This window comes from Lissotriton helveticus, chromosome 7 (assembly GCF_964261635.1).
Source record: "Lissotriton helveticus chromosome 7, aLisHel1.1, whole genome shotgun sequence".
Lineage (NCBI taxonomy): Eukaryota > Metazoa > Chordata > Amphibia > Caudata > Salamandridae > Lissotriton > Lissotriton helveticus.
In genome coordinates, this window is record NC_136068.1 from 484,456,235 (window position 1) to 484,480,977 (window position 24,743).

Below are 24,743 nucleotides of genomic sequence, written 5' to 3' on the forward strand. Positions count from 1 at the left end.
CATCGCCATCGCTGCTTTGAGAAAATCAGCGCATCACCTCAACTGCAAGATTGACACCAACAAATCACTTGGCTGCACCCCGCATCTGGCTGTTGTGACCAGGATCAAGGTACTTTGTTTAGCGGGCTTTACATGGCGCTCCATCGCAGTCGGCCTGAACTCTTGACTTTGCAACGGTGCAGCGCTACCAGATAACCCCCATTGGTGCTTTTTGCACTCTTACCATCCACTAGCCCATAGTTTTCAGAAAGAAATGCCTGGGGAACTCGAAGTACAGGTAATGTGGCTGAACATTTTAACCTTTCGATCTCTTCGTGAGGCTAGTATAGGCCCTTGCATAGAAAGCTTAGATTCAGCTGCTAAGCCATAGTAGCTATTGGCAATAGTGAAATGGTAAAATTTCCCAACATTATTCGGGCACCGCTTACTGGTCTGCAATAGTTTTGAGGCATGTACTACAATTTGCTATTGAAAATCATAATTTTAGGCTTGTTTCAAAGGCATTATTAGTGTCTGAGCCACTTTTGGTAATTGACCTTATGTACTCATTCTGGTGGGTTCCTCGGAGTGAATTCATACCATCTTTGCTGTAGGGAGAGGATTCAAGATCTGTAAGATATTACACTAATTGTCAGGTGTAAAGGTGCTGTATTTTTCCTGTCCCTGAACAAAACACTGTCCTGGGCCCTACCTGAATGTGTGTGAGTAGGGGAATTGCATTAACTCTAATTTTCACAATTTTAAGGCCCCCAAAACACACCGTTTTAACATTGTTTTTTATTTTTCCCCCAGGTCAAACAGAGGGCCGGGGGAGGATGCCGAATCTCTCAGAGCTGCGCTTAGCTGGCCTGGACTTCACGGATGCCTCACTGCGGCTAGTGGTGCGCCACACCCCTCAGCTGACTAGATTGGACCTCAGCCACTGTAGCCAAGTGGGGGACCAATCCATTCATCTACTGACTGCTGCTAGCTCCCCCCTACGGGAGACACTCGCCGACGTAAACCTCTCCGGTATAGTAACTCTTGCAAACCTATCTCCTTTAGGCTTTCAAAGAACAAAAATCTGGTGTTCATTTAGATTTTTCAATGATTTTAATGTCCCTCTTAGTAGCGGGTGCCATTGCATGATGGCTGTTCTGTACATAGGCTTACCAGTGGTGTAAAATGGCCGTCCTCGATGGGGGCTGACACTCCATCTAGGAGAGGCCACCTTCTATGTAGACCTATTCTGGTGAATGCCTTGGAATTAAGTCTGCTTAGGTTCTGGAGGGAAAGGCTTGGATTGGAGGGGCAAGGCACTCTATATATAATGAAATCATGCAGGAACATAAGTACTATGTGAATTTGTGTTCTTGGAGAGCTCAACTTCAGATCTCTTTGTACGAAGGCCAGAGTGTTAAACACAGGAAAAAATATCACAAGTGCTACTCATGCATCCTGCACTCTTCCATTCTCAATATGTAACTCTGCAACCTAATGGAGAGACCAGAAGCTGCTTCTGTAAAAATTTAGTAAGAGCTTTGTGCTCCCAGTACTGTTAATGCGGGTGTACTGGCCCATCCTCACTTGTTTGAGCGGTTACTTATATATATATATATATATATATATATATATATATATATATATATATATATATATATATATATATATATATATATATGTATATGTATATGTATATGTATATGTATATGTATATATGTATATATTTGACAGTTTTTTTCTTTCTTATTTCACCAGTCGTGGATGGTAGCCTACTTCTGAAGTTCAGTCTTTCTTAGTGGATTCCTAGCCTTCCTTTTCCACTCATGTTTTTGCTATGCATCGCTTGTTTTTCCTAATCTTCCTAATAAATACCTTAACCCACAATGCTCTGCCATGTGTATATTAGCACCTACTCCTTGCTTCAGCTGACCTGCATATATTCTATGTCTTCTGGCTGATGGACAATAATCCTACCCATCTGTACCATGAACCCTCATGAATACAAGATGCGTTTTGTCGTCTGGTTTGCATACAGATCACGAGTATCTCATCTCACAGGATTTCTGAGCAGTAATAAGTGGCCCTTTAAACACTGTCAGAGGTGGGTGCACAGAAGACCTTGGATTTCTTCATCAGGAAGAGGAGTCAAGTGGTACTTACAGGGACTCCGAATTGGAGAAGGCCATATAGTCTTCCCGGGACGCTCGCTTTCCCAGGTGAAAGTAATTATCACCAGCTATAAGCAAGTAGTGCATATATTCTCGGAGATGGTGTAGGCACTTGGTGGTTGCACAACCCTTTTTCTTAGGGTAACTCTGAACGTGTTCCCTCTCTGGATTTTGTTGTCCACGTTCAGGGAAGGGCCATTACGATTCAATTGCCCACCTCTGCCTCCCCTCTGAAAACTTGGATAGCATGGCAGCTTCAAAGAAGCCCTACACCATAGCACAGTAAAGCCAGTGAATATATTTCTGCCATTATTCTTTGAGGAAAAAAAAACATAAATCCACTCGGACTGTCATCTTCTTCACTATATGTTTGGGGAATTCGTGTCCCCCACCAATTGGGCCATTGAGTATTATCCCACATACCTAATATATCTGTTCTCTCCTGCCAGCCTTCCTGTGATTAGTTGGGATTTCGATCCGTCCTTTTCCATGCATATGCACAAATCATTTAAATCCCTTGCTGTCTTGAAAATTGAAGTTCCTATCTTTGGAGGTCATGCCCTGTGTTACGTAGGGACAAGGTGGTGGTGAAGACATCATCTCACCTTTGTTTCCCTCCGGTATGGCTGAATTCCACAAAGTGGAATTTTCTTCGTGCCTTAGTTCTATTCCTACATGTTTTTGTCATTACACCTGGTTCTCCAACATTAGATGATTGAATATTCCACATATGCTGGGAACCCTTAGTTGTCCTTGTTAAGATAGCAATGCCCAAACATTCAAAAAGCATTGAAAACACCCATAGACTATATGCAGTCCATTTACTTCTTTCTGTAATCCAAACTGACTGATACAGTGAATATAACTGAGCTCTCCCAGTCCTCACAGAAGCTGATCTGCACAGAGAATTTCTACCACAGTCAAGCTTAGAGTAAAGGAAGCCTCTCACTCCTCAAATTGGAGCTGATGGGAGCCTTGACCTTTGAGACTGTGGTCACCACTACCCACACTTCAGGCATGAGTGGAAAGCTCATAGCGATGTCTTCAAATCCCATACTTTCCCTACTTCACCAACATCTTGAATCTTTCAACTTCAGTGAAATCTCCTCAATCACCGACAACATGGTCTATGACACAAAGTCCTTGTTGATGCAGTAATATGATCACGGCGTAGAAGGTTTGTTGACAAGCGTGTAGTTGGCACTAGGAGGCGAGTTTTGTCATCTGTGAAAACACTCATACAAGGTCTGCTCCTCTTCTGCTGCCATCCAGACGATGACCTCATTGATGACCTCGCTGACAGTGCCTGCAGCATAATTTCGGATAACTACTCCTTTCTTCACTCCGCTTTCGTCGGTGCCATGGACATCTGTCAGTGATCTCACGGTTATCAGCACTACTGATTACACCCTCAACAACAATTCTACAGTTGATTCTACTTCTCTCGACAACTATTTTACCAGCTCTTCCTCCAAGTCCTCCGTCTCAAACCTATCCTTGATAATGTCCTTTTTGCCAATTATTACTTCAGTAGTCTCACAATAAAACCTTTAAGAGTCTCTATCAGAAGGCAGCAACGTCAGTGACTTAGAAAGTAAATACGAGGATCCTATCCTGCTGTCTGAAAGTGACACTGTGCTGAATGATCAAGAGACGGAACTTGACACTGGCCTGAAAGCCAAATGATTCAGATTTTGAACCACCCAGTTCTAATTTATTGGGTTTTGGTAGTGTGCCCCATTACCAGCAGCTTGCTGCGCTGCAGACACCAGTGCATTATCTGGACTTCCTTAAAAACATCATGGAGAATTTTTGTAATCATTTGCCCGGGAATTGTCCTTCATCAGCTCCATGTCTGCCACCCGGACAAATGCTGCAAGCAGCTACAAGAGTTCCAGGACAACAGGAGCAATTTCAAGTACCTGCAACAACACCTGCAAGTGTGCCACAACAAGCACCAGTGCCTCGATTGCTGGTTGATCCAGTGCTTCCAGTTGAACCACTATCCAGGCCTCCATCTATTGAACCGAAAGTCCCAGATGAACCGCAATTTTCAAGCTCTGATTTGTCAGATAAATATCACAATGGTATCATCATGATGACGAGGCAGAAGATCAGGACTGTGCTTTCCCTGAGGACACAGACCGGAGGTCAAAGAAGTTGATCAGCTAAGCCCTGAACCTCAGCCCAGATAATCTCCATCGGATGATGTACATAGTTTTCATAGTCTCATTGACCAACTTCTCAAAAATTCAACTTGCCAGTTTCAACCCCAGACAAAACATCTTTCCTTTTTGACTATAGTGATTAATCCAGATGTTAAATCTGAGCCAGTTCGAGGCATATGGGCTGCAGATGGTACATTTATGAATAGATCGCCATCTGGTGTTGGGCTCGGATGATTGCACTTTGTTTTTCTTCTGGAGAAGTCTTTGTCGTCATAGGTGACTCCTCCTCTCGGTGTTAGTGCGCATGGGCATCGGCTCCATCCTTAGATTGTTTTTTTCCGCCATCGGGTTCGGATGAGGATCGAAGCGCTCCGGACCGACTCCAACAAAAGAAGGTTATAACCGGCGCGTATTCCTTTCCAAATCGACGGTATCGTTATCGAACGCGACTTCACTCCATACCGACGCGGTTCGAAGGACGACGACTACGAGAAACTCGACGTAGTCCAGCCCGGGGTCCATGGAAAGGACTCCATTCAAAAAATGTCCAACGTGTGGTGCTAAGTTCCCACACAAGGACCTACACGAAGTGTGCAACCTCTGCTTGTCCCCTGAACACGAATCCAGGGACTGTGAGGCCTGTGCAGCGTTCTCGTCAAAGTCGACGATTAGAAACCGTCGAGCCCGAAGACACGAGGTATCGAGAATGCAGTCACAAGCAATCCCGGAGCTGTTCGAGGACCAGCACCCAGAAGAGGAGGAAGAAGAGGCCGACGAGGCGGGGTCAGAAGCGGACGAGTCCGACGTCGAGGAAATCGACGTCCAACAAACCGTGAGTGACGACGTCCCTTTACCGAAAAACAGACCCCGCACGGTGTCGACCCCGCCCTCGAGCCCGGTCAGACAACCGAAAAAAGTTTCCAACGCCCCGCCTTCGAGCCCGGCAACGAAACAGAAACCGAAACACTCGGTCCCCCATCATAGTGGTTCCGGTTCCGATAAACCGACCACATCGACACCGAAGCACCAGGTCAAGGAAAGCTCGAAGTCGAAGCAGTCCATGTCGACACCGAAGCACGCTTCGGCGCCGAAAACACCCTCGACACCGGGGACATCTTCGATACCGAAGAAGTCGGATCCGAACAAAACTTCGGCACCGAAAATACAAATGGACATTTCAAAGAAAAAACACCTTTCGGAACCGAAAACTGCGGTACCGACACAGGAACACGGAACGGATCCTAAACAAAAGACTTTGTTTATTGACCCAAAGACTGGCAAGGTAGTCACAGAACTACCTAAAAAGAGGAAACATGAACATTTGGACGACAAGGCTCATCCAAAGAAGAGAACAATGGGGACGAATACAACTCCTCCCCCTTCTCCCAAACCTCACACACCATCTTCGCCTCTTCCTCACAATAGGCCAGATATTCCTCCCACACGTCCATCTACACCTACAACAGATGGAGAGAGTGACACAGGGGAGGGGGGACACCCTGGGGATGATGAGGACACAATCCCAGAGGAGGCAGACCCATGGGAGGAGTATAATGTGGGATCAGGTAATGATACCGACCTTGAGTCATATCCCTCAAAACCTTCACCTCCTGATGACAATACTGGGTTTGCACAACTCATTACTAGAGCAGCAACATTTCATGAGGTAGACCTACATACAGAACCTCTAGTACAGGACTTCTTATTAGAGACACTACCTACTGCACAAAAAACATCAGGAACACTACCAATGCTAAAGGGCCTTCTCAGTCATACATCAGAGATATTCAAAGACCCAGTGAGGGCTAGGGTATTGAACCCAAGAATTGGTAAAAAATATAGGGCAGCTCCAAAAGACCCAATATATATTAAGGGACAAATTCCTCTAGACTCACTAGTGGTCACAAACGCTCGCAAGAGAGCAAACTCTTTATCTACAGGAGAAGCGCCACCTCCTGACAAAGAGTCTAAACTAATAGATGCCTCTGGCAAGAGAATAGCATCTCAAGCGGCAAACAGTTGGCGCATAGCTAATACGCAAGCACTACTTGCAAGGTATGACAGAGCGCATTATGATGAGTTAGAAACACTCATCAAACATCTCCCTAAAGAACATCAAAAGAGAGCTGATCAACTTATACAAGAAGGGAAGTTAATTACTAACACTTCAATAAAGTGCGCCCTAGACGCGGCAGAAACTGCGGCAAGGTCGACAAATACAAGCATCATGTTAAGGAGACATGCATGGCTCAGAGTGTCAGGATTCAAACAAGAGGTACAAACCTCGTTACTGAACCAACCTTTTGATGGGAAAACACTTTTTGGCACAGGGACAGATGAGGCCCTAGAAAAAATGAAAAAGGATACAGAAACGGCTAAATCAATGGGAGCATTGCAACAGCCGACACAAAGAGGTTCCTTTCGTAGATCCACCTATAGAGGAGGATCCAAAAGTACAGGTACAAACCAACAGCAAACCTCTTTTACACCTACATCACCCAGAGGTAATTCTAGAGGTGGATACAGGGGTAACAACAACAAGGGTAGAGGTCGCGGAAACAACAACAACCGCAACTCTCCAACCCCAAAACAGTGACTTCATAGAGCTTCCCCCAGACCATATAACACCGGTAGGGGGACGCCTATCACAGTTCCTACCTGTCTGGGAAAACATCACATCAGACAAGTGGGTAAGACAAATTATCCAACATGGTTATTGCCTAGAACTCACAGCTACCCCACCAAACATCCCCCCCAAACAGCGTCCAATGAAACAAGATCACCTGACACTGTTAAAACAGGAAGTAATATCACTGCTAGAAAAGCATGCCATAGAGAAGGTTCCACAGCACCAACAGGGAACAGGAGTATACTCCCTATACTTCCTAATCCCCAAAAAGGACGGGTCTCTAAGGCCAATACTGGACCTAAGACCTCTCAACGCATACATAAATTCGGAACATTTCCACATGGTCACGCTCCAACAAGTACTTCCTTTACTGAAGAAAGGGGACTTTCTTTCTACACTGGATCTAAAAGACGCTTACTTTCATATCCCTATTCACAAAGCCCACAGGAAATACCTCAGGTTTGTGGTAGAAGGACAACATTATCAGTTCAAAGTCCTCCCATTTGGTGTCACGACGGCACCAAGGGTGTTCACAAAATGCCTGGCAGTGGTAGCAGCTCACCTAAGAAGACAACAAATTCATGTCTTCCCATACTTGGACGACTGGCTAATAAAAGCCAGGTCGCAAGAGGAGTGTCTGCAACACACACAAAAGACAATTCAGCTACTACACCAGCTAGGGTTCACGGTGAACTACACAAAGTCACACCTACAACCAAACAAGGTTCAACAATATCTGGGGGCTACCATAGACACAGAAAAAGCCAAAGTGTACCCCAACCCAATCAGAGTCCAAGCAATGCTTACAATCATTCAGAGATTTCAGCCACAACACTCACTAACAGCAAGAGTGTTCATGCAGCTATTAGGCATGATGTCATCCTGCATACTGCTAATACCATATGCAAAACTACAAATGCGTCCGCTACAAGAATGCTTAGCGACACAGTGGAATCAGGCTCAAGGGCAGATTACGGATCTGGTGTTGGTAGACGACCGCACACACCGCTCTCTGAAGTGGTGGAACAGAACAAACATTACCAAGGGGCGGTCGTTCCTAGAGCCAATTCCACAGGTGACAATAACAGCAGACGCATCGCTCACCGGATGGGGAGCACATATGGACAAATACACAGTACAAGGAAGGTGGAGTGTGCAGGAAAGAACACTGCACATCAACTATCTAGAACTACTGGCAGTGTTTCTAGCATTGAAAGCCTTTCAGATACATGTTATCCACAAAGCAGTCCTGATCAGAGCAGACAACATGACAGCAATGTATTATATTCAAAAACAGGGGGGGACGCACTCTCTCCAATTATCCAGACTAGCACAGGAAATTTGGAGATGGGCCATTCCTCAAAACATCTATCTGTTAGCCGAACACCTACCAGGAGTTCAAAACCAGATAGCAGACATCTTAAGCAGACAGTCGGAACAAATACACGAATGGGAACTGCACCAACAAATACTGCAGCCATTCTTCCAAAGATGGGGACAACCAGAGATAGACCTATTTGCCACTCATCAGAACGCAAAATGCCAAAGCTTCGCGTCCAGGTACCCACATCACCTGTCGCAGGGCAATGCGTTATGGATAAATTGGTCCAACAAATTTGCATACGCTTTTCCCCCTCTCCCACTAATCCCATTAGTGGTCAGGAAACTGCAACAACATTCAATGACCATGATACTAGTAGCACCCACGTGGGCAAGACAGCCGTGGTTCACCACGCTCCTGCAACTCTCACAAGTGCCACATCAAAAGCTACGAATTCTACCCATGCACCTTACACAGAACCATGGAGAAATAATGCACCCAGATCCAACTCAATTGAACTTAGCGATCTGGCTCCTGAAATCCTAGAATTTGGGTACTTAGATCTCCCCCCAAATTGCATGGAAATAATTAAACAAGCGAGACGTCCAACCACCAGAGCATGCTATGCAGCTAAGTGGAAGAGGTTTGCTATACACTGTACTAATAACAATATCAACCCTCTAGACGTATCAACAAGGGAGATTATTTGCTACTTGTTACACTTACAGCAATGTAATCTAGCGTACACATCTATCAGAGTACATCTAGCAGCTATAGCAGCATACCTACAAAACAGGCAGCGCATATCACTGTTCAGAGTACCAGCGATAAAAGCATTCATGGAAGGTCTTAAAAGAGTCATTCCACCAAGATTACCACCTTCCCCAGTCTGGAACCTCAACGTAGTACTCACCAGACTAATGGGGCCACCCTTCGAACCTATGCATAGGTGCGAAATACAATTCCTTACATGGAAGGTGGCATTCCTTATAGCCATTACCTCACTCAGAAGAGTAAGCCAGTTACAGGCATTAACAATACAAGAACCATTCCTACAGATACACCAGAATAAAGTGGTTCTTAGAACAAACCCAAAGTTCTTGCCTAAAGTAATTTCAGCATTCCACATCAATCAGCCAGTGGAATTACCAGTCTTCTTTCCAAAGCCACAGACGGTGGCAGAAAGGGCTCTACATACACTAGATGTTAAAAGAGCCATTTTGTACTACATAGAAAGAACACAAGACTTCAGGAAAACTAAACAACTATTTGTAGCATTTTCCCCAACACATAAGGGCAATCCTATCTCTAAAGCAGGCATCGCAAGATGGATTGTAAGATGTATACAAATATGTTACATTAAGGCAAAGAGAACATTAACTGTTCCTCCTAGAGCTCATTCCACAAGAAAACTAGGAGCATCTATGGCATTCTTAGGGAACATTCCCCTAGATGACATATGTAGAGCAGCAACTTGGTCTACACCACATACATTCACAAAGCACTATTGTGTTGATGTACAGGCTGCACAACAAGCCAGAGTAGGCCAAGCTGTATTAAAAACTCTATTTCAGACAGTTGCGACAGACACTGGTGACCACCGCTAGGGAGGTAACTGCTGTACAATCTATTCATAAATGTACCATCTGCAGCCCATATGCCTCGAACGGAATATGCTACTTACCAGTATGCATCTGTTCTTGGCATAGAGGGCTGCAGAGTGGTACATGCCCTCCCTGCCTCCCCGGAAACCTGTGTCTGTCCCAACATTATCTTATTTAGATACATTTACATGGGCATATCTTTATGTACTACACTACACTACTCCATCTAACCCTACTATGGCAAAACAATCTAAGGATGGAGCCGATGCCCATGCGCACTAACACCGAGAGGAGGAGTCACCTATGACGACAAAGACTTCTCCAGAAGAAAAACAAAGGGCAATCATCCGAGCCCAACACCAGATGGCGATCTATTCATAAATGTACCACTCTGCAGCCCTCTATGCCAAGAACAGATGCATACTGGTAAGTAGCATATTCCTTCTCCGGCTTGATTACTACTTTTGCCAGAAGGCTTACTATCTATGAAAAGTCCAGCAATGGATAATGTTGCAGTGTGAATCTTTTCTAGATTCACATGCTGTGCATTATTCTGACATCTAGTGAGTGGCTCCAAAATACTTTTCTTAGTTCTTTTTTGGCTAGGCGTCATCTGTTACCATTTGGCGCTATGTCCGTCCCCTTGTGTTATTGGCCATGTGTCCTGGATGCTTCTTGCATGATTACCAACTTCAGATTTCTTTTCTCATTTGGGTCTGGAAGGACATGCTGAAGCTCTTCAGATACCAAAAATACGAACAAGATGTTCGACAAATCAAATAGAGCAAAGGGAAAGTACACTATGAAAGACATCTTTTGAAGAAGAGAGAAATTGAAAAACACAGATTGTCACAGAAAAGTAGGTTAACTATGTGGGTGACTGATTACGCCATCTGATAATGCATCGGGCAGGAATCTTGGAGGGAAATGGAGAACACCCTTTTTGGAGTCTGTCCCAAGTCTCACCATGAATAAACCCCGAATAGCAACCACCAGGTCTGCCACCTCTGCCTGCGAAAGGAACTCCTATCCTTTGAGGTCACTATGGGCAAGGCAGATGTTGTTCTCAGACCTAGTTGAAATGGCGCAAGCAAACGTAAAAAGACAGCTACTGACACATGACCTCCTTTACACTCGGGGAGGTGGAGTACACCAACTGGCACTCAGCAGTGTAAATCTAGTGGTCTGGCTCCTGAAGACAGTGTTTGACCACCTAGACCTTCCACAGTGGTCAACAGGAAGCTTGAACACCAAGTACAAGGAAATGCTACATTGCAAAATGGAGGAAATAAGAACTGTGGTGCAGAGAAAGACAACCTTTCCACATCTGGGCGCAAAATACCACAGCGGTGAGGTACCTAACCTAGTTCCTAGACAACAATTTAACCTACGCTTAAAAAAGTCCACCTGGCAGCAGTATTAGTCTTCGAGTACTATTGGAGAAGTTTCTTCATGACCTCAGTTATCAAGAGGTTTCTAGAAGGACCACCTCCCTTGTGGAACCTCAACCGGGTGATGACAACTAATGAAGGACCCTTTTCTTATTGGTACCGATTCACAGGATCAGCGATCTGCAAGTGCTAACCACCCAGGAGCCTAAACTGCAAATACACAAGGACAAAAGTCATTCGTACAAATCCATGCTTCTTATCAAAGGTCATTTCAGAATACAAACAGGCTCACTGGTTTAAAAAAGTCACTATTACAAGATAGATAGTTCAAACAAACCAGATTTGCTACCAGAAATCGGACTTGCAACTAGAGGCAAGACCTAAAGCTTATTCCACAAGGAAGAAAGGAAGCCACACTTCCTTTCTAGCAATTGTTTAAATAAACGACATATGCATGGCAGCCACCTGGTCATCTGTTGCTACCTTCACAAAACACTCCTATGTGGACATTCAGGTGGGACAAAGGGGACTTGAAGCATTTGTTTGCAAGTTCAAACTCATTTCAGCCCCACCTCCAAAGGTCACCAAGGATACTGCCTCAAAATCAGTGCACAGCATGTGATTCCAGAAAAGATTCACCCTGCAAAACAAAAGGATTACTTACCGGTAGGAGTAGTTTAGCAGCTTGAAAACCTTTTGGATTCCCTTACTAACCACACCTCCCCAAGAAATGAGGTGCAAAAAAGCTAAGAAAAGACAGTGATACCTTTCATATACAACAAGAAGTCAATAAGAAGCAGACAAGTGATCAAGGGGGAAAAAAGAAACTGAAGATAGTGACCATGCACAGGGGCTTCTAGGGTACACGTCTGATTTCACAAGGGACAACCCTAGCACCATATGGTATCCGATGATGCCCAGCAAAAGAAAGTAATCTGGACCCAAACACTAGATGGCAGAATAATGCATAGTATGTGAATCAAGAAAATTCTTCAAGCAGCAAACTATTCTTACTCCTCCATTTACTATTTCTGTAGCCAAACTGGACAAAAAATACTAGGATACTCAATTAGCACTGGCCAGCTTGCTAAGTCAGGTTAATAAGACTGCACCTTCGGCTGCAGCCCATCTAGAAATCCCTGTCCACATTTGGCTCCATCAGGCAAGATAGGTCGCTACTGACCAGCTGATTGCTAAACGACAGACCGTTCTGGCATGATGCCACTGACAAGCTGTTTTTGATACAACATCCAATTCTGGCATAACCTATCTGCCTATTTTGAAAAACTACAGACCGGCTTTAAAGAACATGCCAAGGCAATTCATGAAGGAAAACTGGTACCTTCTGTGCTGATGGATGCTTCCATCAGTGGCTTCAGACAGTTTGCCTCTGTAGCAGCATTACACAGCTGTAGATGGTTAAGCGCACTTCTTTCTCCCAGAGGTGCAATCCAAATACTCTATATGCTTTTTGATGGCCATTAGCTATTCTGAAAGCAGGTACATTTACATGGCACATTTTCTGAGCTTACTTCAGCAAAGACAGAGTTTGTACAACAAAATAAACATATGGCCAGCTTGAACTTTACTTCTGGCAATTCAGTTATTACAATCAACTATCTTCATTTCAACATGGTCATTAAAACAAGCCAGTGGAAGCTCCAAGCAAATGCAAAGGTCTCACTCTCTTTGGGGACATCCAAGGACTATACCTTTAGGGCCTGGTGTCTGTCCTTTCAATCGCCTTAGATACCATCCCAGAGAGGGAGAAAGTATGTAAAATAACAGTGGGCTGCTCGGTTCTGGATATTGTTTGTTTGGACATGCCAAAGAATTCACACCCAGACCATGTTTGACACCACCAAGGAATGATTAACAACCACAGGGGCTGTCCACAAACCCCGAACCCGGGACGAATAATTATTATATCAAACAAAAAGGCTCAGGGGAAGAAGAGAAATTAAAAATGAAAAATTGGAAAGATATCCAGTATGTTATATAGAGAAGCCCTTCACAACAGCCTCATGGTATAAAAAATATGCATTTATTTACTCCAACAATTCAAAAAATTTCGTATCTACATATAAATAATCTCAAGCAAGAAAAAAAGCTGGTGTATAAAAAACAATTCATTTAAACCAGACAGGTGGCAACAACAATACACATCACAGAGGAAAAAGGAACACCCTAAACATAAATACTGTGTCCTTATAATAATTCAAGCCACAGGAAAGCGTCGACGGCGTTTCGACCGATACATTATTTAACGGTCATCTTCAGGACTGGAAATTGTTCTTGTGCAAGAGATCTTCAGCCTTTAGATTCAAAGGAATAGATCAGTTAAAATTCCAGGTGCTCGAAAATCAATGTTCGGACACGCAAAAAGACAATTAATTGCACAATAAGTTCTGGCTACTTAATGGCATAATGTGGACGTCATCAGCACATTCACGTGGACACCAAATGATCCCAGTGGTGAAGTAGAAATTAGTTCACCAATTCATTGTTGTCTTGTAGAAGTCAAGACCGCCAACTAGTTTCAGCGTGAATCAAGTTATGTTTAGGGTGTTCCTTTTTCCTCTGTGATGTGTATTGTTGTTGCCATCTGTCTGGTTTATATGTATTGTTTTTTGTACACCAGCTTTTTTTCTTGCTTGAGATTATTTATATGTTGATACGAAATTTTTTGAATTGTTGGAGTAAATAAATGCCTATTTTTTATACCATAAGGCTGTTGTGAAGGGCTTCTCTATATAACATACTGGATATCTTTCCAATTTTTCAGTTTTAATTTCTCTTCTTCCCCTGAGCCTTTTTGTTTGAAATAACCACCAAGGAATGAGCACCATTTATATCTGGAGGCCTCAAAGGTGGAAATAATTAACTAAGTGTTGATAGAAATTGTACTCCAATCGCAACACAATTTGGGGTTTTACTGCAGGTGCTTCCTGGTAAAGCAGGAGGTTAGAAGAGTGTGACCCTTTCAAGATCCAAGCATGCTCAACACATTCATAAAGAAACACTTCCTTCCACATTATGTCCCTGCTCAATGTCCTACAGTACATCAATGAGGTGAACGTTTTTGCATCGCCCGACCTAGAGGACTCCTACTTTTACATCCCAAATAAATGAGTCAGATTTATGGTCATTTGCCAACATCACAAGTTGGCATTTGTAAAGACTCTGGAGGCTGAATGCAGAACAAAGTGTTTAGCTCCAGTACAGATTTTCTGTGATGTCAGGGAGTGCCGATCTTTCCTCACCTAGACTCCTGGCTGGTGAAAGGTCAGTCATCTGTATGCATAAAGCTGGCTGTAAAATCTATGATCCATTTATTAAATGAATTAAGTCTCCCCTTAAACAGAAAGTAGATGCTAAGGACACAGCTCCAAATCATTTTTCTGTGCTCACACGTCTGCCCCACTACCTTCAGAGCCTACCTGTCAAAAGCACGTCATCATCTCATTGGGTCAAAGCTTAAACGTTCAAACTTGCCTAACCATGCACAAGCAGAGGAAATTGCTAGGGATGATATCACCTAACATTCTAGTACCTCCCCAGTGCTGTCTCTGCATGTGCGAACAATTGCCAATGTAAGCAAGTAGAGGACACTGGGGAAATATCATTTCATTAACCTCAAAAGCCAAGCACTAGACTCGTGGTTTGATCCACACATCTTTACTGCACACAACCTGTACTTGGAAGACTCTCCGCTTAATCTCACCACAAATCCATTACTGAGAGGAGTTTATCTCCAAAATCTCTCAACCAGCCGTCTGTGGTCAGCATACGAGTTAAACTTGCATGTCAGTCTGCTGCCAGGACATGATCAAAGCTAAAACCCTCTGACATTGGGTTCTTCAACACTACATCGAACCAATAGTGGAGCATGTTTCAGGGTTACAGAATTAACAGGGGATACCCAGCCTGGCGTATGGGAATGGTTCAAGCATGTGAGTACATACAAAAAAAAAGAGATTTTTCGGATCGAGCATGGAGGAATATTCAAAAGGTGCAAAATCTGCAGTTAGAAGTCTCCATATGAACTTACCTGCAATTATAATTCTTTTAGCATTGATTCTTTCATAGATTCTCATGTGTCACAAAACTATCAAAGCAACCTAAGAGAAAAAGAAATGCAACAGGCAGGAAAGCTGCTCACCTCAATCAAAAAAGGAGCAAAGCATCGCCTGTCCCCATGTTGACCAAGTTCTGGATTGCACACTGGAGCAGGAATGCTTGGTGAAGTAAGGAATCCTCCCCCATAATGCTGCTATGCAGATATTGCTCATAGAATTCCGGCAATGAGAACAGTAGTTGCTGCAGCCATGCCTTTAGTTGAGCATGTTTTGAATACAATGAAAACAATCCATCTTGCCAACTCTGTCTTGACAGGGCTATACCTTTGCTTTCGGAGATATGCACTCCTTTCCCTTAGGGAAAAGTCTGCAGTCAGACACAGTTGAGGTATTTCTGGCTACAGATGGAAAAATCTTCAAAAATGTAGCTCCCTAGAAAACCACTGCAGTCCTCTTTTTAATTATGAAGTGACCGTGATGAGGTCTTTCTCATTTCTTTAGACCAGATGTCTCTGTTATCAGTTCCTCTTCAGCTGGCCTTGTTCAAATGCAAGATTGAGGAAGCAGGAGCATTTGGGAAAACAAGCAACCTAAAAAGGCACCTCTAGCTTTTGTACAAGATGCCTTGTTTGAACTGGATATAAGCCACTAAAATCACCCGATTTAGTCCACCTTCTAATTAAAGAAAAGCTTTACCTTCCAAAACAGTTACTTGAGTACCTATAAGCATAATGTTCCTTGCAGGATGAAGAATTCTTTTTGTTATGGAGAATGATGTCCAATGATAACAGTAGCGAAGTAATGGATTGGAAGACTTTTTGCTTGTGCTTCTGTGAAGGGGCCTTAGGTACCAATCAATGAGTTATGGTTATAGTGCTAAACTCTCCCTCAACAGTTGTGCTGTCGATGGGCTCAATAACTTTAATAAATACACAGGGCGGTATTGAGACTGAAGGGTAACATTCTGGATAACAGCAACGTTGTCAACAATTTAGCTATCACGCCGTTGCCCTATCTAAGTAAACTAACTGAGTAGGTTGAGTCTTAAGAACTCACTGCATGTCTAGAACTTAATCTCCTAACACCCTGGCAACTAGAGCAGTGAGAGGCACAGATTAGGCCTTCACTATGGAGGAAATCTGAGCAATCGGGGGAAATACAGCGGCAGTGCTCCACAGCTTTGGTACATTGTACAATAGTCCCCTCTTCACCTCCATCAAAGACTGTGGAATTCCTTTCTGAAGAGGCATTCCCAGGCAGTCATCCTTCCTTCTCATTCTCGAGAACAAATCCTCACATGTGGGTGCATCACGTCTCCTTTATAGGTCTCGTGGCGTTAACCGCGCGAAAGCGCGGTCTCGCCAGAGACCTATAGTGAGCGACTCAGCTTTCCAGGAGGCAAGAGCTGGCCACGCGCATCTTCCAAAAGGCGATTGGAGCGGGCCGAGAACGCGCACACCGTGGCCATCTCTTGGGAAGCTCCAACACACACACAGCCACACCTCCCCCTGCACACATGCGCACACACAGACACACACACGAGCGCACATGCACGCACGCACACAGAGACACTTGTGAGTTGCAGCCCACATGTGCCCCAGATTGCTTTGAGCAGAGTCCAGGAAGTGGTAAGGAGACAGACTAGTGCTGTCTCTTCCCAAGACAAAAAGTTGTTTAAAAAACGATTTTCACTTTCTGTGTTTACTGTCTGTCTGTGGTTGTTACAGTTAAAAATTGTAGTTTTATCTTGCCTGTAATTGCATATTTTATCACCTGTGTTGTGTTTTAAATGTGTGGTTTTCCCTGCCCATGATTGCCTTCATTTAGTGTGTTGAATTGTGGGATTTGCAGTCCAACCTCTGTAGTTTGTCCCTCTAATTCCTTGGTGACAAATCTGTTTTCCCTCCAAATTTCTCCTTTGCTCTGTGCTTAGGCCTGTGTGCTCAAACAGTGCACCCCCGCCACCATTTTGTGTTCACAAGCCAGTGAGGCCAGCCCCCCTGCCCCTCCCCCCCCCTAGCTACAGGGATTTTCTACATCAGAGGGTGCTTCTGTGAGCTGTATTTACTGGGGCCTGTTCACTTCGTTTTTTGGCCAGCAGGGGGAGTAAAGCTTTATTCAAACAGTATTGTTAGATTTCGAGTTAGTGAAGCCTTTACCTGCTGAAGTCCAAAGTTGTGGATTGAGCCTGTCTGTCTCCTAGGAGATTCTGAACAGGAGCAAGCAGCTGCCCAAACCCCACCCCCAGGTCAGCAGACCATTGGCTATTCAGCTACCAGGCAAGTCTGAGCCCTCCTCTCACACCTGCCCAGGCCCCTGAAGGCCTTGCTGGGTGCACCCCAAATCATTCTCCTCCATCTTGTGAGTTGCAGCCCACATGTGCCCCAGATTGCTTTGAGCAGAGTCCAGGAAGTGGTAAGGAGACAGACTAGTGCTGTCTCTTCCCAAGACAAAAAGTTGTTTAAAAAACGATTTTCACTTTGTGTTTACTGTCTATGCCTGTGGTTGTTACAGTTAAAAATTGTAGTTTTATCCTGCCTGTAATTGCATATTTTATCACCTGTGTTGTGTTTTAAATGTGTGGTTTTCCCTGCCCATGATTGCCTTCATTTAGTGTGTTGAATTGTGGGATTTGCAGTCCAACCTCTGTAGTTTGTCCCTCTAATTCCTTGGTGACAAATCTGTTTTCCCTCCAAATTTCTCCTTTGCTCTTGCTTAGGCCTCTGTGCTCAATCAGTGCACCCCCGCCACCCTTTTGTGTTCACAAGCCAGTGAGGCCAGCCCCCCTGTCCCCCCCCCTAGCTACAGGGATTTTCTACATCAGAGGGTGCTTCTGTGAGCTGTATTTACTGGGGCCTATGCACTTCGTTTTTTGGCCAGCAGGGGAGTAAAGCTTTATTCAAACAGTATTGTTAGATTTCGAGTTAGTGAAGCCTTTACCTGCTGAAGTCCAAAGTTGTGGATTGAGCCTGTCTGTCTCCTAGGAGATTCTGAACAGGAGCAAGCAGCTTCCAACTCCCTGGCCAGCAAACCTTGTCCGAGGTTGCTGGGACCTTATATGGTGTGCTGGTGGTTGGCACATGTGTACACTGATTGGTGGTTGTATCTGGTGTTTCTATTGGGTTAGGGTTAATGTCCTCATTGGTTGGGTATTTGAGGGTCCTGACTGGTTTCTCGGTCTGTGATTCAATCATTGCAGGGTTGGGACTAGGGCTACGGTTCGGATTTCTATAGGAAGTAGGGACTAGGGCTTCCTATGTTATTGGTTGTTGGGAGTATGGTGGGACTAGGGCTAGGGTTAGACCTTCAATTGGAAGTAGCTATTTAGTGCTTCTGGTGTGATTGGTTGTTCGACCAGGTGTGGGACTAAGAGTAGGGTTAGGCTTGCTATTGGAAGTAGGGACTAGGGCTACCTGTACCATTGGCTGCTTGGACTTGGATTGGGACTAGTGGTAGGGCTAGGGCCTTTACTGGACGTAGAGATAAGGGTTTTTGAACTGATTGGGTGCTTGGACTAGGGTTAAGATTGGCTGCAAGGTCCTGATCTCCTATTTGTTCTAGAAGTTAGGGCTAATGTTGTGATTGGATAATGTTAGGGCTCGGGTTCCCATTGGCTGAAGGGGTCACCTGATTAATAGGACTACAAAAAAGGCCAGGCTTAGGGCGTCTCAGCCCGGGCGTCGAGGCTAAGGGTGGAGAGGAGAAGGGTAGTTGCCTGTTTGGGCCTGTTCGAGACTGATCGGGACTAGGGACAGAAATGCTGCCCTTTTTCTCATTAAAAAAAAAAAAACCTTCACTCTTTTATCCCTCCACTATCCTTTTTTTCTATAAAAATTAACAGACTAACATGTTCACTTCTCAAATTCCATGTTCCATATTCAACTATACTAATATACTGCCCAAATAACTGAATAACATATCTACTACTCAAATTACTTCATATTTATACTATACTAATTTTCAACACTAATCCTTTATGGGTTCCGGAGTGGCGTGCTACTCGCCAAAAAGCGCTTCAACACCCATCAGGGGTAACAAGTGCTATATGAATGCAAATCTTTCTTCTCCTTTTATCCATCCGCTATCCTTCTCACTCCAAGTAACAGACTAATATACACCACTGAAATTACCTCATATTTCATCTATCCTTCTGCTATAATTCCAAATCCAAATAACTGACTAACCTATCCACCACTTAAAATGTACTTGCATGTTTCACTATACTAATTCAACACTAATCCTCTGTGGGTCCCGGAGTAGCATGCTACCCGCCGAAAAAGCGCTTCGACGCCTCGTCAGGGGTAGTAAGCGCTATATAAATGCAATTACAATACAATACAATACACACACGAGCGCACATGCACGCACATACACGCACACATACAGAGACACCCCCCGCCGTCGCACACATACACACACAAGCGCGCGCACACACACAAGCGCACCAGCCCCCCCCGCCTACGCCTGCCGAGCAGTAGCTAGCATTGCCCCCAAGAAGCATCGCGACGTGAAGAGGACTGACGCCCGCTGCTGTGCACTTCGCCTCCCCCTCCAGAAGGTACTGTGACTGTGTGCGACGTGGGCTGCGCTCTGGACCCGAAGTCCGTGAGGCGCGCACCCCCTCGAGCCCCCTGAAGACCGTACACTGTGTGGCCGTACCTGCGAGACGTCCCCATCCTGTTTCCCGGCCTTGGTACGAACCGCACAGCTCCAGCGCCCAGTACGCCTCGCCCCCCTTCCTCATCGCCGTACGCTTCATACGCGAGACACGTGAGGTTTAGCGGGGCCGCTCTAGATTTACCGTACGAGACTAACTGAAGCGCTGCGAAGCGTACCAGCGTTAGCGAAAGGGGTCCACACACGGTGCCTGGACCATTGTGAGACTAAGTTTAAGCTGTGAAAGGTCATTTTGAGACCCAGTGACATTCGTTCAAAGATTGAAACCAGCTCATTAAGAACTGTGGCATATTTATAAGTAACTGTAATCCTGCAGTCGTAAGCCTGTATTGAAAGCCTGCTTAAAGTGTGTGTATATATATATATATATATATATTTTTATTTTTTTGCAGCGTGAATCTTTCTGGATTCACTATGCTGTGCATATTCCGCAATCTGGTGGTTGGGTCCGGATTCGTAGTCTTTTTTTTTTTCTCTTTTTTTTTTTGTCGTAGCCCAGGTGGGCGTCGACGTCCCACCATTTGGTGTACCTTCGGTGACGTCGGCGTGCTTCCGGCGGAAGCTACCACCCTTGGGCGCCATCTTCAGATTCTTTTTTCCGCCGTTGGGTCTGGATCGTCGCGTGAAGCTCCAGAAGTTTTGGAGAAGGAAAGGAGAAAATACTGCAAATCTTCAACCGAGAAGACCTGAGAAGATCGGGAGAAGAGGACCTTTAGAGAGAAGACGACTAAGAAAGGAGAAAATCTCGAAATCTTCGACGTACTTCGAGGAATGCACACACAAGGGGGCCCCCTGAGCGCAGGGATGTACAGGACGCCCTTTAAATTCTGCAAGAACTGCCACCACAAGTTCGCACAGAAGGACCAGCACCCAGCCTGCAACCTCTGCCTACCTATCGACCACGAGAGCAGAGACTGCAACGCCTGCTCCGTCTTCAAGCCGAAGACACTCTGAGTTCGAGAAAGACAGAGGACGGCTCATCACACGATGCAGGGCAAGGGCCAAGCCCCGACGCTCTATGAACTTGGCCTCTTCACAGACGACGAGGACAACATCGCCGAAGGCCCAGATAACTTCACGGTCGCTGAGACCGATAAGAAAACGCCTGAAAAGGTAGGAGAGTCTATGACCCCGAAAACTCCCACAGGGCCTCGAAAACCAGAGGCAGACTCTCGAAAGTCTGAGCCCAAAGCCTCGAAAGGAGCACTGGCGTCGAACAAATCGACGACCGAAGCTGCATCCTCCGAAAAAGAGCCCAGCGGATCCTCCGAGAAGGACTCCCGGCGGCAGAAGACCAGCGAAAAGCAAAGGTCATCGAAGCAAGCACCCGAAAGAGGGCCTTCGACTTCGACGTCGAAAGAAAAGGAGCCAAAGAAAGCTTCGACGTCGTCGGCGCCTCCGAAAAGGGCGGCCGAAACGCTCGATGACGAACAGGCCGCAGAGATGCAGAGAAAGCGAAAGAGGCTCGAGGCCGAAATGGAGAACATCCTTCAGAGAAGAAAGCATTTCGATGAAAAAATGAGAAGCTACAAGATCCCCTCAAAGCCGGCAACGACCGTCGCTGAGGTACAGGAGCCCGAGGAATTAGACGTCGAAGAGCCGCCGAAAACCCCAGAACCTTCGGAGCACGAAGAGGAGGAAGACCTCTACTATACAGAAGGGGATTACGGGGAACAGCAGTCAAGCGACGGCCCAAGACCAGGAATGGCAGGACATCGAGGCCGAAAACCCAGAGGAGGCGGTGGAAACATACCCCTCGAGGCCCTCACCACGGGATGACATTGGGGCATACAAATGAGGTGGTAAGAAAGGCGGCAGCAGCCTATGGGGTTAACATGGAAGAGGAGAAGCCAGAAGCAGACTTCCTGCTCGAGACATTGCTCCCCATACAGACGAGAAGCCAGTTCCTGCCCATGCTCAAGAGTATAACAGACCAGGGGAAGGAAGCCTTCAAGGACCCGGCTACGTGCAGATCAGTAACGCCGAGGACGGAGAAGAAATACAAATTCTCCTCCCAAGACCCAGCTTACATCAAGGGATCCGTCACAGCAGATTCTATAATCGCTGCAACAGCCAGGAAAAGGGCAAACGTCCCAACAACGTCTGGACCCCCACCTGACAAGGAAAGCAGGAGGATGGATCTAACTGGCAGGAAGATTGAGAGGAACGCCGCAACGCACTGGCGGATGGCGAATTCCAACGCCCTCCTGAATAGGCATCAATACCAGCACTGGGAGGAGATGGGACAGTTGCTCAAGCACCTTCCGGAACAATACCGTGAGAGGGCATCACACCTTGGGAAAGAGCATCTCCAATTCGTGCCTGAAGACAGCCTTGGATGGGGCAGAAACATCCAGCAGACTGATGGCTATGGGCATCACAGAAAGAAGGCAAGCCTGGCTCAGGATCTCAGGATTCAAGGCTGAGGTTCAGAACAACATCCTGAACACACCCTTCAACGGTGAAACACTGTTCGGAGCCCCAGTTGATAAGCTCACCCAACTGAAGAAAGACAACGAGACGGCAAGGTCCATGGGGGCCCTGCAGTTCAGAGGGATGAGAAGGGGCACTCCTACACGGAGGCCGAACGGCAGAGGTGGAAATCAGCGAGGAGATTCTCACCAAAGTTTCCACCAGGGGCAACAGAGTGACAACCAGGGCCACCAGGGCCAGCAGAGGCAAGGCTGGAACTACCAAAGCAGGGGCCAGTCCTTTCGGTCAAGAGGAAATGGACGTGGCCAAAGAAGGAGAGGCGGTGAACAACCCCCCTCTAAGTGACTTCAGACGAGAGAAGGTGCCCCACCACCCAAACCCTCCGGGGGAGGAGCACGGGAAAACAAAGAGGAGAGGGCTACACGGACAAGACACAAAGGAACATGTAACACCGGTAGGAGGAAGATTAAGATTTTTTTCTCCAGGAGTGGAGAAAAATAACAGACAAGTGGATACTCAATATCATGCAGTACGGATACTGCATAGAATTAGAAAAGAGGCCACCAAACAGAAAACCAAAGAAAAGACAGCACTCGGGAAAAGAGCTGCAACTACTGCAAGAGGAAGCCCAAGAACTGCTCCTCAAAGCGGCCATCGAACGAGTTCCTTTCAAAGAACGGAACAAGGGAGTGTACTCAAACTACTTCCTAGTGCCAAAAGTGGACGAAAGTCTAAGACCCATCCTGGACCTACGGTTCCTGAACAAATACGTCAAAACTCAAAAATTCAAAATGACGTCCCTACAAGAGGTCATCCCACAAATAAAAGCAGGGGACTTCCTGTCTACAATAGACCTCAAAGATGCGTACCTGCACATCCCCATGAACAGGCAGCACAAGCACATGCTAAGGTTCACAGTAAACCAGGATCACTACCAATTCACGACCCTGGCGTTCGGCCTAAAGTCCGCACCAAGGGTGTTCACCAAATGCCTCGCAGCAGTGGCCGCACATCTAAGAAGAATGGGGATACACATGTACCCCTACTTCGACGACTGGCTGGTAAAGGCAAGCTGTTACAGGACATGCAAAGAGCATGCAGAATAGGTGACAAGAACGCTAACAAACCTGGGGTTCTCCATACACTGGGGAAAATGCTCGATGGAACCAGAGCAGGTGAAGATCTTCCTGGGAGCCCAGATCGACACCGTCCAATGCAGAGTCCTACCGAGCGAGTCTGTTGAGGGAGAAACGTCACTACCAGAAGGGGCGAGCTCTGACAGTGAGGACTGTGAGCAAGATCTTGGGGATGATGGCATCATGCATACACCTGGTCCCCAATGTACGCCTGCAAATGAGACCACTCCAAGAGTGGCTGCAACAACAATGGTCACAAGCTACAGGAAGTTGGGAGGATCTAGTGGTTGTAACGCACAGGGTGCAGGAAGAGATAAGGTGGTGGACCAAGGAGAGAATAACAGAAGGGAAACCTCTAACACCACCGGACCCAACAGTGACCATCACCACAGACGCATCCCAGAAGGGGTGGGGCTCACACATGAACAGGCTCAGAGTGAGGGGTCTGTGGAGCCCTACAGATGCAGTCAGGCACATCAACTACCTGGAACTGAAAACTGTGTTGCTAGCCCTCAAGGCCTTTCAGAAACACCTGCACAACCAGAAGGTGCTAATACAAACAGACAACACCACAACGATGTTTTATATAAACAGGGGGGAACTCGATCGTTCCCTCTGTCAAACTTGGCACAGGAGATCTGGAAATGGGCTATACCACTAAAAATAGACTTGCTAGCCATACACCTGCCAGGGAAGGACAATGTAGAAGCGGATTGGCTCAGCAGGCAGACTTCAGCGTCCCACGAGTGGGAACTCAACAGTCAGGAAACAGAGAGTCTATTCAGGAAATGGGGCACCCCAACAATAGACCTATTTGCAACACACCGGAATGCAAAATGCCAATACTTTGCATCCAGGCAACCAGAGGCACTGTCCCAGGGGAATGCCCTATGGATAAGCTGGTCAAAAACATTTGCCTACGCTTTTCCCCCGATACCACTGATCCCCAGGGTTCTCAACAAATGCATGAAGAGCAACATGACGCACATCCTTGTGGCACCACAATGGGCCAGACAGACCTGGTTCTCTCAGATAATGGAGATGGCGCAGGGGCCACCCCACAAGTTCTCAAAAAGAAGAGACCTACTCTCCATGGAAAACTGAGAAGTTCTACACCCAGAGCCAGAGAGCCTCAACCTCTCAGCCTGGCTCCTG

At 45.9% G+C, this 24,743-nt stretch overlaps 1 protein-coding gene across 4 annotated transcripts in view; it reads left to right on the forward strand.

Annotated features, from left to right (window-relative positions):
• The window catches only part of FBXL19 (F-box and leucine rich repeat protein 19), a 287,065-nt gene that overhangs the window by 211,954 nt on the left and 50,368 nt on the right, over nucleotides 1-24,743 (forward strand). For all 4 annotated transcript variants that reach the window (XM_078652466.1, XM_078652468.1, XM_078652465.1 and 1 more), the window contains one exon: nucleotides 793-1,011. In XM_078652466.1, the coding sequence (XP_078508592.1) occupies nucleotides 793-1,011 (219 nt within the window). The remainder of the gene's footprint in view (nucleotides 1-792; nucleotides 1,012-24,743) is intronic.